This window comes from Caenorhabditis briggsae (assembly GCF_000004555.2).
Source record: "Caenorhabditis briggsae complete genome, chrII, whole genome shotgun sequence".
In the NCBI taxonomy this organism is placed as follows: domain Eukaryota; kingdom Metazoa; phylum Nematoda; class Chromadorea; order Rhabditida; family Rhabditidae; genus Caenorhabditis; species Caenorhabditis briggsae.
Window position 1 is genome coordinate 1,443,173 of NC_013486.2, and position 14,791 is coordinate 1,457,963.

A 14,791-nucleotide genomic window follows, 5' to 3' on the forward strand; every position below is an offset into this window, starting at 1 on the left:
TCCAAAACTTCAAGTTGCTATATCTCGCTTCAAAAATGAGCTATATTCATGAAAATTTTTGTAACTTGCTCCAATTTTTACACTCTTTCAGATACCTCTTCCTGGGTGATTATGTGGATCGTGGTCCCTTCTCCATCGAAACAATGTCCCTTCTGTTTGCACTTCGCCTACTGTACCCTGACAAATTCTATCTGCTACGCGGTAACCATGAATGTCGTGCCGTCAACACACAATACGGATTCTATTTCGAATGCAACAAAAGATTCTCCATCAATTTGTACGAGGCATTTCAGTACACTTTTAACTGTATGCCTATTTGTGCTAGAGTCGGAAAACGAATTCTGTGTATGCATGGAGGAATCTCAGCAGACCTATTGAACGTGGAGTACGTTTTATCAGAAAGTACAATTCGAATCTTTCATTTTGGTCCAAAAATCAACTTTCTAGGTCATCTAGGAGCCGAGATACAACCATTTGAAGTTGTGGAGGCTAGAGACGCAGACGAGGAGACACTCTAACTGTCTGCGTCTCTTCAAAAGTTTGAATGCTTATAACTCGGTTTCTAGTTCTCCTAGAAAGTTGATTTTTGAACTCAAATGGAGAATTTTTATATCAGTATTTTCAGAAATATTTGAAATTTTGGAATTTTGGATGCGAAGGTACTAGACCAAAATGGAGGTCTTAGTTGTTGCTTTTGGTTGATACAAAATTGAAGTTTGAAGAAAAATCAAAACTAAATGTTTTTGTTTTTCTGAAAATAGTAACAAAGACTTCATTTGATATTGAATTTGCCATATTACTGTCTAGTTTTCATCCTACTAGCATCATTTTCAACCGAGATACAATCATTCAAAGTTTGAGGCGTAAGAGACGCAGACAACGAGACACTCTGCGTCACTAACCTCCAAAACTTCAAATTACTGTATCTCGGCTTCTAGTGGTCCAAATTTTATCGTTTTAAAACTCTTTGATCTAAAATTTTTTGTTCTACAAGATCAAGCTAAATTCGATATACAAGTAAACATTTCCAGAGACCTAGAAGTGATACCTCGTCCATTCGAGATCGCCGATCAGGGAGTGCCGTCCGATTTGTGTTGGTCCGATCCGACGGAACTCATCAAAGGGTACGATTTCTCGCCACGCGGCGCCGGATGTTTGTTCGAAGGGAGGCGCTGGACGATTTTTTGGCACGCCACGAACTGGAGATGATTGTTCGTGCGCATCAAGTCGTCATGGATGGATATGAATTTTTTGGTGACAGAAAGTTGGTCACAATTTTCTCGGCACCAAGTTATTGTGGTCATTTTGATAATTTCGGAGCTGTGATGCATGTCAATGAGAAACTAGTAATTTTTTCTAATTTTTCGAAATTTGAACTTTCTAGGTACCAAATTCTCTCCAACTGTATCTTGACTTTCAGATTAACTAGAAACTTGATTTTTTGAAATTTCTCTGGATTTTCTGATTTCCCACCTATTCAGGAACATTTTGGTACAAAAAACAGGTTTCTAGCTTGTCTAGAACCCGGGATATGGTCATTTGAAGTAAGGAGGTAAGAGACGCTGACAACGAGACACACTGCGTCTCTAACCTCCAAAACTTCAAATTACTGTATCTCGGCTGCCAAATAACCGATTTCTCTGGTTTTTGAACAGAAATTACTAGAATTTTTCCAGGAATGCACTATCAACAGCTTCTGTGAGAACAAGGTCATGACCAATCGTGAGGCAGCGGCTAAGGCGGACAAGATAAAAAGGAGCGAAGAAGAGTGAATTGGAATAACTAGAATAAAGTTTTGACTAATGAAGTTTTTTTTAATTCTGTGATAATTCTGCTGTCTGAGAATATGCGCTCAAAAAACTGCTTGATTGCTTTTTTCGGGATGCTTTGACAATCATTTTGGTCCAAAAACCAGCTTTCTAGCGCTTCTAGGAGCCGAGATATGGCTTCTTGAAGTTTGGGAGGTCAGAGACACAGTGTGTCTCGTCGTCTGCGTCTCTAGCTTCCTAAACTTGAAAACTCTGTATTGCTGTATAATCTCACAGCAGTCGACGATACACATTTCGATTGATGCGCAATCGCTGTTTCTAGCACATTTTCGGGTGCAAACATCATCGGATGGCTTTCCGGAGAGGGAATCCGGGAAATGACGACGATTTCCGATCATTCCATGGGATTCTTGGGATTGAATGGAAGAGATGGAGAGGAGAACGAGGAGGAAGATCTGGAAAAGTTTTCAAGGTTCTAGAAGGTTCTAGAAGAATACCAACTCACCAAAAAGAATTTCATTGTTTCCAGAAATTTCCACTTGAAGTCAGAAATGTGGGGTGCCTGTCCTCTCGTCGATTTCCCATTTTATAGATATTCAGCTCATCGAATTACTATATTCTTTTTGTCTTGGGAAAGGAGGAGATGGGAAATTTCAGAAAACTTGAGAAACGCATTTTGTCCAAATTTTGAATTGTAAAAGATTGGGAGATCAAAACGGAACCAGAATGATTTTCCAGGAATTTCTGAATTCAATCATAGAAATTCATTATTTCGGTGGTTCCCTAAAAATATGAACAAATACAATCATTTTGATTTTAGATCCAGTTTTCTAGCGCTTCTAGGAGACGAGATACAGCTCTTCAACGTTTTTGAGAGACGCAGACAGTTAGAGTGCCTCGTTGTCTGCGTCCCTAGCTTCCTAAACTTCAAAGTGCTATATCTCAGCTTCCCGGTGGCCTAGAAACTTCATTCTTCGTCCATTTTCAAAAACAAGGCCACCAAAACATTTCCTAGGTCATCTAGACATTTTCCCAGGAGCTCTTCCCGCCTTCACATCACCTACATCCTGTAAATGTTTATTGTCTTTACCTAGTCATATATAATTACCGTATATCGATTCCCAGGTGGACTCATATCCCACCTGGACCCATTTGGATATGTACTATTCGGTAGATTTGGATTCATTCATTCTGTTTTTACTCATTCCGACTAGTTGTCTGTTCTTCTCTTCTCTCTTCTTATTTTTTCTTTGATTGATTGATTTTTCTAGAATTTTCAGCATAAAATGGCACCACAAACTCAACCATCATCATCTTCTTCTCGTCAATTCACGAATCAAATTCGCAGTCTTCATTCTATCATTCTACAGCGGCATTCATCGAGAAAAGCCGCGTTTTCTGGAAGGTAAATTTTACGAATTTAGAATTTCGGAAATTTCGAAATTCCTGGAAAATATGATTTTTTGGGATTTCGCACACATTTCTGTCAAATTTTGAGCTTTCTAGCTCATCTGGGAGCTGAGATATCGTCGTTTGAGGTTTTGGAGGTGAGAGACGCAGACGACGAGACACACTGCTTCTCTAACCCCGAAACTTTAAACGCCCGTATCTTGGTTCCTAGAAGAGCTAGAAAACTGGTTTTTGGACCAAAATGGAGGATTTTATTTGTATGTTTAGAAATACTAAAACTCAAAAAATCTAAAATTTCCATTTTCAGCGTCCCATCTTCTCAAAAATCCCCTGAAAATCGTCAAGAATCAACAATGGAAAAAGTGTATCGATACACTCGTGATTTGGCACTTTCAAGAGACAAAAAAGTGGTGAAAAGGGCATTCGAACGACTTCTCCAATTGGATTGCTCATCTCAAATATTCAAAAATGCGAAAACTTTGAAAACTGCAATCAAATATCCAGGATCAACGCCATGTTTCAATCGGGAAATTCATTTATTGAAGTTGAAAATCGAGAAATTGGAGAAGAGAGATCAACAGCTGAATGCAATGGAATACGATCCATTTAATCCTGCTGGAATGAGCAATTTCAATGGACAAGAGATGGACAAATTGATGGCCAAATTTCCAATTTACATTCCAACTCAAATCGGCCAAAAAATCAATAAATCCAGTGAGCAGGAGGAGGAAGAGTATGATCCATTTTTTGCAATTTTCGAGATCCCAAATGATTCGAGGAAGATGGAAATTCTCGATTTATTTGCCATTTATACACCAACACCAATTTGATAAACGATTGCCGATGTCTTGATTTCAATTTTCTCTAAATCTCCCAATATCTAAAAACCACCAAAAATCTCAAAAAAATCGATCTTCATTGTAATTTTCTCGCACTCTCTCGTGTTTTCCTGTACTATTTTTTTGTCTAATATACAGTGATCCCATTAATAAATAATAACAACATTAAAAAAATGTTTTTTTTGAGCGTTTTTTCCAAATCCGAGAGTATTTTGAATTCCGAAATGCACAAGAAAGGAAACATTTCTAGAAGTTTCATGAAAATGTTAGTTATCTGAAAATATAGACGAAATTCTCTATTTTAGACCAAAAACCAGCTTTATAGCTTACCTCTAAGCTGAGATATATTCATTTGGAGGTTCGAAGAGACGCAGACAGTTAAAGTGTCTCGTCGTCTGTGGTTCTAGCCTTTGAAAATTCAAATGACTATATTTCGGCTTCTAGATGAGCTAGAAAGTTGGTTTTTGTATCAAAATTTTTCTCAAAAGGTCAGGAATTGAAAAATCTAAAAACCTCAATAAATCAAAGTTCCAGCTTTCAGTCGGAGTGTCTCGCTACCTGCGTCTCTGGCTCTGAAGACGTAGATGGGCTATATCTCACCTGCCAGACAGCCTAGAAAGTTCAAAATTTGACAGACATGTGTGTGAAATTAAGGAATTTCATATTTCTGTTTTTTCTTTTGTGTTTTCAGTTTTTTGTTGTAAAATTTCAACTTTTTGATTTTTTGTTTATTTTTCTAAATTTCCGATTTTTTTACAACATTCTAGCCCCCCAAAGCGTTTGCTAGTTCGCACTTCTGCAGTTCCGTCTGGAGAAAAAACCAAAAAAAAAGAGAAGAATAAAAGTTCTGGATTTTCCTGGCAAATCGAGTTTACATTTTTTTTTGGCTTCCTGTTTGTATACATCCGGGTTTTCTTGCTTTTTTTGTTGTTCTGTTGGTTTTTTTCTCAAGTGTTCGGGACCAAAAATCGAATTTCAGCTAATGGTTTTCAGATTTTCAGATGTTCAAAGTTCTGAAATTTCAATACAGCTTCCTTTGTTTTGTTCTCAAATTTTCTGAAAAATTCCAATGAAATCTGTTGTTCTCTTTCCAAATTTCCCCATTAATTCTGACATTTTCAAGAGTTCAAAAAGTCTGCGTCTCCAGATTTTCAAATACTCTCTCGTATTTTCGAAAACGGTCGTTTTGATACTCAATTTGTGCTGGCCGGGACGGCCGGCACAAATTGGATGGTTATTGGAAAATGAATGGGAAAAATAATGGATTTTTGAAAGGAACTTTGGGTTACTGTAGTTTTTGAGTACTTCAAAAAAGGGGGGTTTTTTGAAAAAAACACAGGTGGTCCACTTGTAAATTTAAATAGGAAAAAAAATCCATGTTTTCAATCTTTTCCAGAAAAATTGTTTTTGTTGATTTTTGGTTTTTCCAGTATTATTATTATTTTTTTATGTTTCTCCCCAAGAAATGAATCATCCGTACTATTTTTATACAAAAAATAGAAAAATAGAAAATAAAATTATCCTGCGAAAATTGAAAAATCGAAAAAATGGTTTTTCTGGAAAACTTAGAACATTTCGCTGTTTCAGATTGCTTTTAGATTTTTAGAATTTCAAGCCTCAAAACTTTTTTTTCTGAAAATTTTAAGAAAAATTCTATCATTCTGAGAAGCTTCCGATGTCAATCTTCTCCACTTACAACGCGTATTCATTCGAAAATAAAACGAAAATCCAATTTCCAGCTCCCTCAAAAATTTTTCAATTATTTTTTTTTCAGAACTTTTTTCTCCGTCCTATTCCTCGTTTTAAAATCCGAAGGAATGTTTTTTTTTCCTGAAAAGTTGTACTTTGTATTTTTCTCAAGTTTTCAGAATTTTAAAGGGATTCTGAAATTCTTTTTTCGAAATTCTGATATTCTGAGATTCTGAAATTCTGAGATTCTGAAATTCTGAGATTCTGAGATTCAGAGATGCAGAGATTCTGAGATTCTGAGATGTTGAGATTCTGAAATTTTTGAGATTCTGAAATTTTTGAGATTCTGAAATTTTTGAGATTCTGAACTTCCGAAATTAAGAAATTCTGAACTTCGGAAGTTCTGAGATTCTGAGATTCTGAAATTCTGAAATTCTGAAATTCTGAAATTCTGAAATTCTGAAATTCTGAAATTCTGAAATTCTGAAATTCTGAAATTCTGAAATTCTGAAATCCTGAAATTCTGAGATTCAGAGATGCAGAGATTCTGAGATTCTGAGATTTTGAGATTCTGAAATTTTTGAGATTCTGAACTTCCGAAATTAAGAAATTCTGAACTTCGGAAGTTCTGAACTTCCGAAATTCTGAAATTCTGAAATTCTGAAATTCTGAAATTCTGAAATTCTGAAATTCTGAAATTCTGAAATTCTGAACTTCGGAAGTTCTGAAATTCTGAAATTCTGAAACCTGAAATCCTGAGATTCTGAGATTCTGAAAAAATCTCCGAAATTCGGAAATTTAAGAATTCAGTTTCTGAATTTTTCGAAAAATCAGACAATCCTGAAAAGTTGGAAAATTCTAAAATTTTTGGAAATTCTGAATTTCTTGAACCCACCGGAAGCAGCCTTTTTACATTCTCAGAACTTCAAAAAAGTTCTGAGTTCTCTCAATTTTTAGGTTTCCCTTTAAATGCTGAATTTCCTGAAATTTCGAAAATTCCTTTCAAAAATTCATTGTATCTGTAAGTCCGGATGTCTTCAAACTCTTAAACAAACATTCTACCTCCCCCCGTCCTCAATCTTTTTTGTCTAATTCTCTCACTCTCTCCAAAAAAGTGGGCGGAGCTTGTCGGCGCCAAGCCCCTCCCACTTCCCCCCTTCCCCCTCGTTTGCAGTCTAAAATCGTTCATTTTTCTCCGAATTTTTCGAAATTTTCCCCGAAAATGTCTGAAACGTTTCAGAGATTCTCAAAATGTGGGTTCTCCTCATTTTAATGCTCATAGCCACGCCCACAATACACGGAAGAGCTCCAGTGGTGGAAATTCCAGAATTCACGGATTTGAATGGGTCCCAATACAATATTACCACTTTGATGCCCCAGGTTTTCTTGCATACTGGGGAATTCCTGATCAATTCGTCGATGTGCCTTCACTACTCGTTCAAGCTGCTCGAGACACGCGTCAAGTGAGTCGGCTGGGCGGGAATTTGAAATTTTTTGAATTTTTTTTAAAATTGGGTCAGGAGCAATTTAAGAGTGGAAAAGATCATTCTGAAAATTGTCTGAAATTTCACAATTTTAGGAACAAAATTTTTTTTTTCGAAAATTGTCTTTTTCCCCTTATCACTTTCTTGTTCTAGAATTCTATTGACATTTCCGTTTTGTTCAGAAAAATTTGGGGTTTTTGATTTTCGATGAGTCAGCAATGGAAAGAAATTATTTTTCCCTCAAAAAACAATTGTTTTTTGTTCCAGAAAACATTGAAAACAGAGTCTAGATATCTTGAGAATTTCGAAATTTTTAGGATTACAAAACTTCAGAAAATTGGGTACAAGATTGGTTAGAACATACAAGAATGTTCTGTCTTTTTTTCTGGAAATTTTTTTCGGAATTTTTGGATTTTCTATTTTCCCAGAAAGTCGAAATCAAATCCTTTAATTTGGTCCAAAAACCAAGTTTCTAGCTCATCTAGAACTTGAGATACGACCATTTGAAGTTTAGGAGAGACGCAGACGACGAGACACTCTAGCTGTCTGCGTCTCTTCAAAACTTCAAATGATTGTATCTCGGCTCAAAAGAGTCCTAGAAAGATAAAAGTTAGACGGAAATGTGCCAAACTTAAGGTAAAATGGTTTACTTGGTACTGTATACTAAAAACTAAAAAATTTGAAATTCGAACTTTTTTTCAGAAAGTTCAATTTTGTATTAATCAAAAAACAACAACCAAATCCTCCATTTTGGTCCAAAAACCAACTTTCTAGCTCATCTAGATACATCGCTTTGAAGTTTCGGAGAGACGCAGACAGTTAGAGTGTCACGTCGTCTGCGTCTCTAAGCTTGAAAACTTCAAATGGCTATATCTCGGGTTCTAGACAAGCTAGAAACCTGGTTTTTGTACCAAAATGTTCCAGAAATAGTGAGAAATCAGAGAATCCACAGAAATTTTAAATGATTAAGTTTTTAGTTTGCCTCGAAGCCGAGAGACATAGACAACGAGACACTCTAACTGTCTGCGTCTCTCCTAAACTTCAAAAAGCTGTATTTCGGGTTCGAAGCTAGAAGAGTGAGAATTAAACTGAAATGTCAGAGAATGCAGAATTTTTCTTTTTTTTCGGCTCCACCTTCTTTTAGGCTCAACATTTTTCATCCCTACTTTCTAGGAATCGAAAATTCAGGCAAGAAGTAGCTCATCTCTCTTCCCCCCCCTGTTCAGAATATACGCTCCATTGACAATGGGCCCCAACTTTTCCCAGATTTCCCCCCATTTGTTTCGGAGCCCTTCAGTACCGCTTATGATGTGTTTGGTGATAATGTGATGTGTTGATAAAGGAAAGGGGGGAGAAAATGTGTAAATGTGTTGATAAGTACGTTAAGAGAAAAACGGAGAAAGGGAATAAGTATTTGGTTGGGGCGAAGAGGAGGTGTTTAGAGTAAACAATAAAGTGTACAGTTTTGGTCAAGAAGGGGAGACAAGTTTTGAGCTGGAAATTTTTGAAATTCTGAAAAAATAATTGAGAAATTTTGAGTTTTGAGAAGTTTGAATATAGCAAAATAGAGCCATTTGGGATTTTTATTGGGGTTGTCAAAAAATTGAAATTCACCATTTTGGATTTATCTTCTTTGAGGGTTCCCTTTTTCGGATTTTACAGGAATTCGAAAAATTTGACGTTTTTGGAATTTATTTTCGAATTTTTTGGACAACCGTAAAAGCTGTATCAGAAGGACCCCTGTAATTGAAGGGCCTTTCGGAGGTACCTTGGAGCAATAGAAGGGCCGGCCCTTCTAATACAGGTTTTACGGTACATTAGCTATTCTTTTGGGGTTTCAACTATTTTTCCAGAGCAGAGATGAGCGGAAGAGATTTACGGTAATTTACGGAAGACGGTTTATCTTCGAAATGAAAAATGCTACCAAAAAATTGTGAACGGACAAAATGTAGATCTCAATGAGAGCTATCGATTGGTATAAAAATTGTTTCGAAATTTTGTTGGATTTTTCAAATAGAGTCTTTCTTCCGTCTTCCGTCTTCCGTGTGCCAGACGGAAGACGGAACACGGAAGAAACGCCATATCTCAACTGTCCATCACTATTATGAGATAACTTTTATACCAATAAATAACTCTCATTGAGATCTACATTTTGTCCGTTCACAATTTTTTGGTAGCATTTTTCATTTTGAAAATAAACCGTCTTCCGTAAATTTCCGTAAATCTCTTCCGCTCATCTCTGTTCCAGAGAAAGAACTTTCTGAAATTGCTTAATTATTTATTTAATTAACAGGAAAACAAATAATCCTTTGACTTCTTTTTTCTTATCAGTTCTCACCCACATTTTATGTCATTCGGGTGTCTGTTTATTTAATTAGAGAGCACACAAATAAATATTTGCATTTTTATGTTCTTATTTATGGGGAAAAATCCTGATAAATCTGAAAATTAGAATTCTCTTTTGGGCGGTTTAGGATTCTTACAATTATAACTTATGGAAATTTCTGGGTTTCAAAACTTTCAGAATCTCAAAATTTTGTGAAATTCCTGAAAATTTCAAATTATAAAAATCCGGAATTCTCTGAAAATTACAATAAACCCAAGAATCCTAAAGATCTAAAAGTTCCGAAAATCCATAATTTTCACAAAGTTCAATTTTAAATTTTCATCTCAGAACTAAACTTCTGTGTGGCCTAGAAACCCCCTGAAACTTCCAACAACTAGTCCCGCTAGCTTCCAAGACTTGGTTCATTTTAGAGAACTTTTCAGCTGCCAATGTTTGCCCTTCCCATGACTCCATATAACTTTTTGAATATATAATATTATTATTATTTTTCCCCCCAAAAAGTACGAAATCAATAAAATGGCAATTCGAAGGTGTTGCGCAACTCTTGATTTTGTGCCACAGGAGACAAGAACAAATAGAAATTTCATCCTTTTTCGTTTTCCTATTTGTCCCAAAATTTTGAAAGAAGGGAAAAGTGAAATTTAGGGGGAAAGGGGGGAAGATGAGAAAGTGCAAATATTAGTGTATCATGTTTTCTAGTGAAAATTTTAGTTGAACAGGTAGGAAATGGTCCATTAGAATTTCCTGAAAATAGGAAAACCAAGAGAGAAGGGGAAATATTGAAAAAAAACCGAAAATTGGGATTTCAGAGAATTTGAAGTTTTTGGAGTTTTAGAATATCGGGTTTTCCTTTGAATATTTGAAAACAAAAAAAAACTTTTAAAAATCCAAAATTTTCAAAATTTCAAAAATCCGGAAGTCACAAAAATTCCAAAAACCGAACGATTCCGAACATTCGAAACACCAAAAAATTCTCAAATTCCAAGATTTTTGGAATTTTCAAAATACTTTGATGTTTCGGGTTTTTTATCCCAAAAAAAAAAAACAAAAATCTGAAATTCCAAAAAATCTGAAAACTCAAATATTTCAAAAAATCCAAAAATTCATTCAAATACTAGTGACAAAAAAAATCGAGCTGTTCGGAATCTATCCATCCGTCCCAGCGGTTGGAATCCAATTGCCGTATGCGTAGAATTCACACTTTCTTTGGATTCAGAAGACGTCACGTCTTCTGAATTCTCTTCATGACACAAATTCTGATACCATTCCGGAAAACAATGAATTTCAGCATTCGGGTGAACACTTCTAAGTTTGAAATAGTTGGGACACGCTGGATTTGAAATAATTGAATCGAATAGATTTTTGAGAGATTCTGACGGAGAGAAACAGAGAATCACACGAATTCCAGATGGGTAACGGACGAGAACACGATGAGATCCGCTTGTCGGTTTTGTATCTGAATATAGTTTTTTGGGTTACTGTAGATTTAACAAATCACAGTTTTCCGAAATTAAGAACTTTCAGATATGTTATTTTTTCAATTTCAAGGATTTTCGGAAAATTTCGAGTTTTAGATTTTTTGAATTACCGTAGTTATTGCGGATTATTGTATTTAGAGATTTCGGAATATCTGTTTTTTATTTTGGATTACTGTAGCTGCTTGAGAGTACTGTAATTGAAAAGCATTTTAGTAGTTTTTAAAAAATTTAAAAAGTTTTGACTTGAGATTCTGAGATTTTCAGTTAAGATTTTCAGAAAAGTTCCAAAAATCCAGAAATGCCGAAAACCCAAAATCATTCTGAAATTCCATACATCCAAAAATCCGAAAAAACATTGGAAATTCCAAAAAAATCCGAAAATCCGAAAATTCTAAGAAAGTCATGATATTCTCAGAATCTCAGAATCTCAGAATCTCAGAATCTCAGAATGTCAGAATCTCAGAATCTCAGAATCTCAGAATCTCAGAATTTCAAAATTTCAGAATCTCAGAATCTCAGAATTTCAGAATCTCAGAGTTTCAGAATCTCAGAATTTCAGAATCTCAGAGTTTCAGAATCTCAGAATCTCAGAATTTCAAAATTTCAGAATCTCAGAATCTCAGAATCTCAGAATTTCAGAATCTCAGAATCTCAGAATCTCAGAATCTCAGAATCTCGGAATCTAAGAATCTCGGAATCTCAGAATCTCGGAATCTCGGAATCTCAGAATCTCGGAATCTCAGAATCTCAGAATCTCGGAATCTCGGAATCTCAGAATCTCCTTAAAAATCCCTAAGTTTCCGAAAACTTCAAAAATTTTGAATTCTAAATAAATCCATAAATTCCAAAAAAAAAACCAAAATTTCAAAAAAGGTCCGAAAATTCTAAATGTTTTGGATTTTCATGTTTCCAAATTCCTAAAAATTCCAAAAATTCCAAAAATTCCAAACCTTTAATTTTTCCCCGATATTCCTCAATCATTTTCTTCCGCTTCTCTTTTTTCTCAGCAGCTACTCGGCGCTTTTCTTTCTCCTTCATTTTCGCCAAATCCTTTGCCAAACTTTCCGCATATTCTTTGTTCTAAAATTGAGCTTAATTAGGGTCTAATTAAACCTAATTATCCTACCTCTGACTCAAAATAGCTCGATCCTCTGCAATTTTCTCGTTATTGTTAGCCATTTTTCACTAGGAATATCAAAATACATTTAAATTTAAATGTTTAAAGTTAAATTCAAAAAATCGTGGGTTTTTTTTCGAATTCCTAAAATCCCGGAAATGCAAATGTGCTCTATTGAAAATCTTGCATAACTTACTTCTCCTTCAACCTAAAACAATGATTTTCGCTTTAAAATCAGAAAATTTTCTAGAGATTTCTGGCTAATACGCTCCATTGACAATTCATTTTTCTTGCAGATTGCTCAGCCATACTTGTCAACTTTCAACTGGAGGATACTGTGTTCTGGATAAATTTACGTATCCAAAGGATACTGAAGGATGCACTTATCTTCGTCCGTGGAAGCATCATGATGATCGGTGAGTGAAAGTCTTTGTTTGTTGAGAAAACTGGGATAATTAGGCTAATTATATGTTGACAACTATATCAAAAAAGTTTTGGAGAAGTCGAGAATTTATAGGAAAATCACGTTTTCGTGATTTTTTTGGTTCAGAAATTCAGAAATTCAGAAATTCAGAAATTCAGAAATTCAGAAATTCAGAAATTCAGAAATTCAGAAATTCAGAAATTCAGAAATTCAGAAATTCAGAAATTCAGAAATTCAGAAATTCAGAAATTCAGAAATTCAGAAATTCAGAAATTCAGAAATTCAGAAATTCAGAAATTCAGAAATTCAGAAATTCAGAAATTCAGAAATTCAGAAATTCAGAAATTCAGAAATTCAGAAATTCAGAAATTCAGAAATTCAGAAATTCAGAAATTCAGAAATTCAGAAATTCAGAAATTCAGAAATTCAGAAATTCAGAAAATCAGAAAATCAGAAATTCAGAAATTCAGAAATTCAGAATTTCAGAAATTCAGGAATTCAGAAATTCAGAAATTCAGGAATTCAGAAATTCAGAAATTCAAAAAAAGTATTTCCGGATTTAAGATACTGGGCAGGTATCACTCCCAATGAATAGCATGCCATTTCTAGACCAAAAAAGTTGGTGGCCTAGAAAACTCAACTTGCGAAAGTTAGGCCATCATGTTAATATGGCCTAGGAATCACAACACATGAATATCAGGCCATTTCTTGACCAAAAAGGTTGATGGCCTAGAAAACTCATCTTGCGAAAGTTAGTCCACCATCTCAAAATGGTCTAGAAATGGCATGATATTCATTTGATGTGATTCCTAGACCATTTCGAAGTACTGGCCTAACTTTTGCAACTTGATTTTTCTAGGCCACCAACCTTTTTAGTCAAGAAATGGTTTGTTATTCGTTTGTTGTGATTTCTAGATCATTTTAACATGATGGCCTAACTTTTGCAAATTTGGTATTCTAGGCCACCACGTTAAAGTGATCTAGAAAACACACCAGGTGCATGTTACGCCATTTTTAGGCAACAAACGATGACCTAGAAAAATCATGTTGAGAAAGTTAGGTCTAAAATTCAATAAACAACGACGCTCCGACATTCCGGGCGCGCGTTGTTTAGCGATTCCTAGTGAATCTCTCGAGAGATTCTCTCTCAAAATTCGTAAAAATTTTTGCAAATCAGAAACCGTAGGAAAACTCCGAAAAACTCCAGATTTCCCCCAATTTTCTCTTACAGATTCAAATTCTACTTCATCCTGGAACGTCGTCCACGCAAACTCGGTGCCTACTACCATCAACGAGTCCGCGAGGGAAAACGAAAGCGTCATGTGGTCAGAAGAAGTACAAAAGTGATCGGTCAGCTGAATCTCTACGGACTTGTCGACTGCAAAAACGTCTGCAATTTGGGTCTTGGCGAGAAAAAGTTGGGATCGTATTCGGATGGGACGTTCCATTCTGGCAGGGCTTCGAGATACAATAAATAGAAAAAACCCAAAATCCCAAAATTCCAAAGTTCAACTTTTTTGAATTCCCGCCAAACTTTTTCATTTTTTTTCAAAAACAATACACTGCCAAATAGTGTAAAATCGCCACAATTTCTTCTCTTTCTGAACATAATTGTCTTCTATTTCAGTTTCAAATTTTTTCTCAATTTTGCCTTTTTTGAAAATCTCAACTCCAGTCTTTTTTTTTCTCCTATAATCTTGTCTAGAAACTTTTTTTTCCAGTTTTTTTTTGTTTTTGAAAAATGCGCTCTATTGAGAATTTTCAAAAAAAAAATTTTTGCCGGTTACATTTTTTCCTTATTTTTTGTCTTTTGAATTTCCCAATTTTCCCGGTTTTTCAATGTTTTTTCATTCGTATTTTACTACTTTTTTTGTTGAAAAAATAAATATTAAAATTTAGAATTTTTTTTTTGAAGAAAAGAAAAAAAAGAAGTTTCTGTTGAATAGGAAATTTTGGGAATTTTGAAAAAGTGGAAAGCAATTATTTTTAGTCTTATTTTTCTGGCAAAAAAAGTACGAAAATTCAAATTTGGAGGGACCAAAAAATTCTGGAATTTTTCGGGTTTTTTTTGAGATTCTGAGATTCTGAGATTCTGAGATTCTGAGATTCTGAGATTCTGAGATTCTGAGATTCTGAGATTCTGAGATTCTGAGATTCTGAAATTCTGAGATTCTGAGATTCTGAGATTCTGAAATTCTGAAATTCTGAAATTCTGAAATTCTGAAATTCTGAAA

At 35.0% G+C, this 14,791-nt stretch overlaps 4 protein-coding genes across 4 annotated transcripts in view; 3 read left to right on the forward strand and 1 right to left on the reverse strand.

Moving 5' to 3' along the window:
- CBG18710 overlaps positions 1-1,772 on the forward strand; it is a gene marked incomplete at both ends in the record, with an annotated part of 7,687 nt that extends 5,915 nt beyond the window's left edge. The window contains 4 exons of the mRNA XM_045241735.1: positions 92-385; positions 1,032-1,124; positions 1,166-1,346; positions 1,704-1,772. Of these exons, the coding sequence (XP_045096558.1) occupies positions 92-385; positions 1,032-1,124; positions 1,166-1,346; positions 1,704-1,772 (637 nt within the window). The remainder of the gene's footprint in view (positions 1-91; positions 386-1,031; positions 1,125-1,165; positions 1,347-1,703) is intronic.
- Positions 1,773-3,055: 1,283 nt separating this feature from the next.
- On the forward strand, positions 3,056-4,009 carry CBG18712 (the record flags this gene model as incomplete). The annotated part of the gene is made up of 2 exons (XM_002629780.1): positions 3,056-3,174; positions 3,487-4,009. 2 exons carry the CDS (start codon positions 3,056-3,058, stop codon positions 4,007-4,009), a joined length of 642 nt encoding a protein of 213 aa, XP_002629826.1.
- A 2,949-nt stretch (positions 4,010-6,958) lies between these two features.
- On the forward strand, positions 6,959-14,035 carry CBG18713 (the record flags this gene model as incomplete). The annotated part of the gene is made up of 3 exons (XM_002629781.1): positions 6,959-7,170; positions 12,430-12,549; positions 13,789-14,035. 3 exons carry the CDS (start codon positions 6,959-6,961, stop codon positions 14,033-14,035), a joined length of 579 nt encoding a protein of 192 aa, XP_002629827.1.
- Positions 10,217-12,054, reverse strand: Cbr-ubxn-5 (the record flags this gene model as incomplete). The annotated part of the gene is made up of 4 exons (XM_002629782.1): positions 10,217-10,282; positions 10,482-10,607; positions 10,654-10,994; positions 11,967-12,054. 4 exons carry the CDS (start codon positions 12,052-12,054, stop codon positions 10,217-10,219), a joined length of 621 nt encoding a protein of 206 aa, XP_002629828.1.
- Positions 14,036-14,791: the final 756 nt, after the last annotated feature.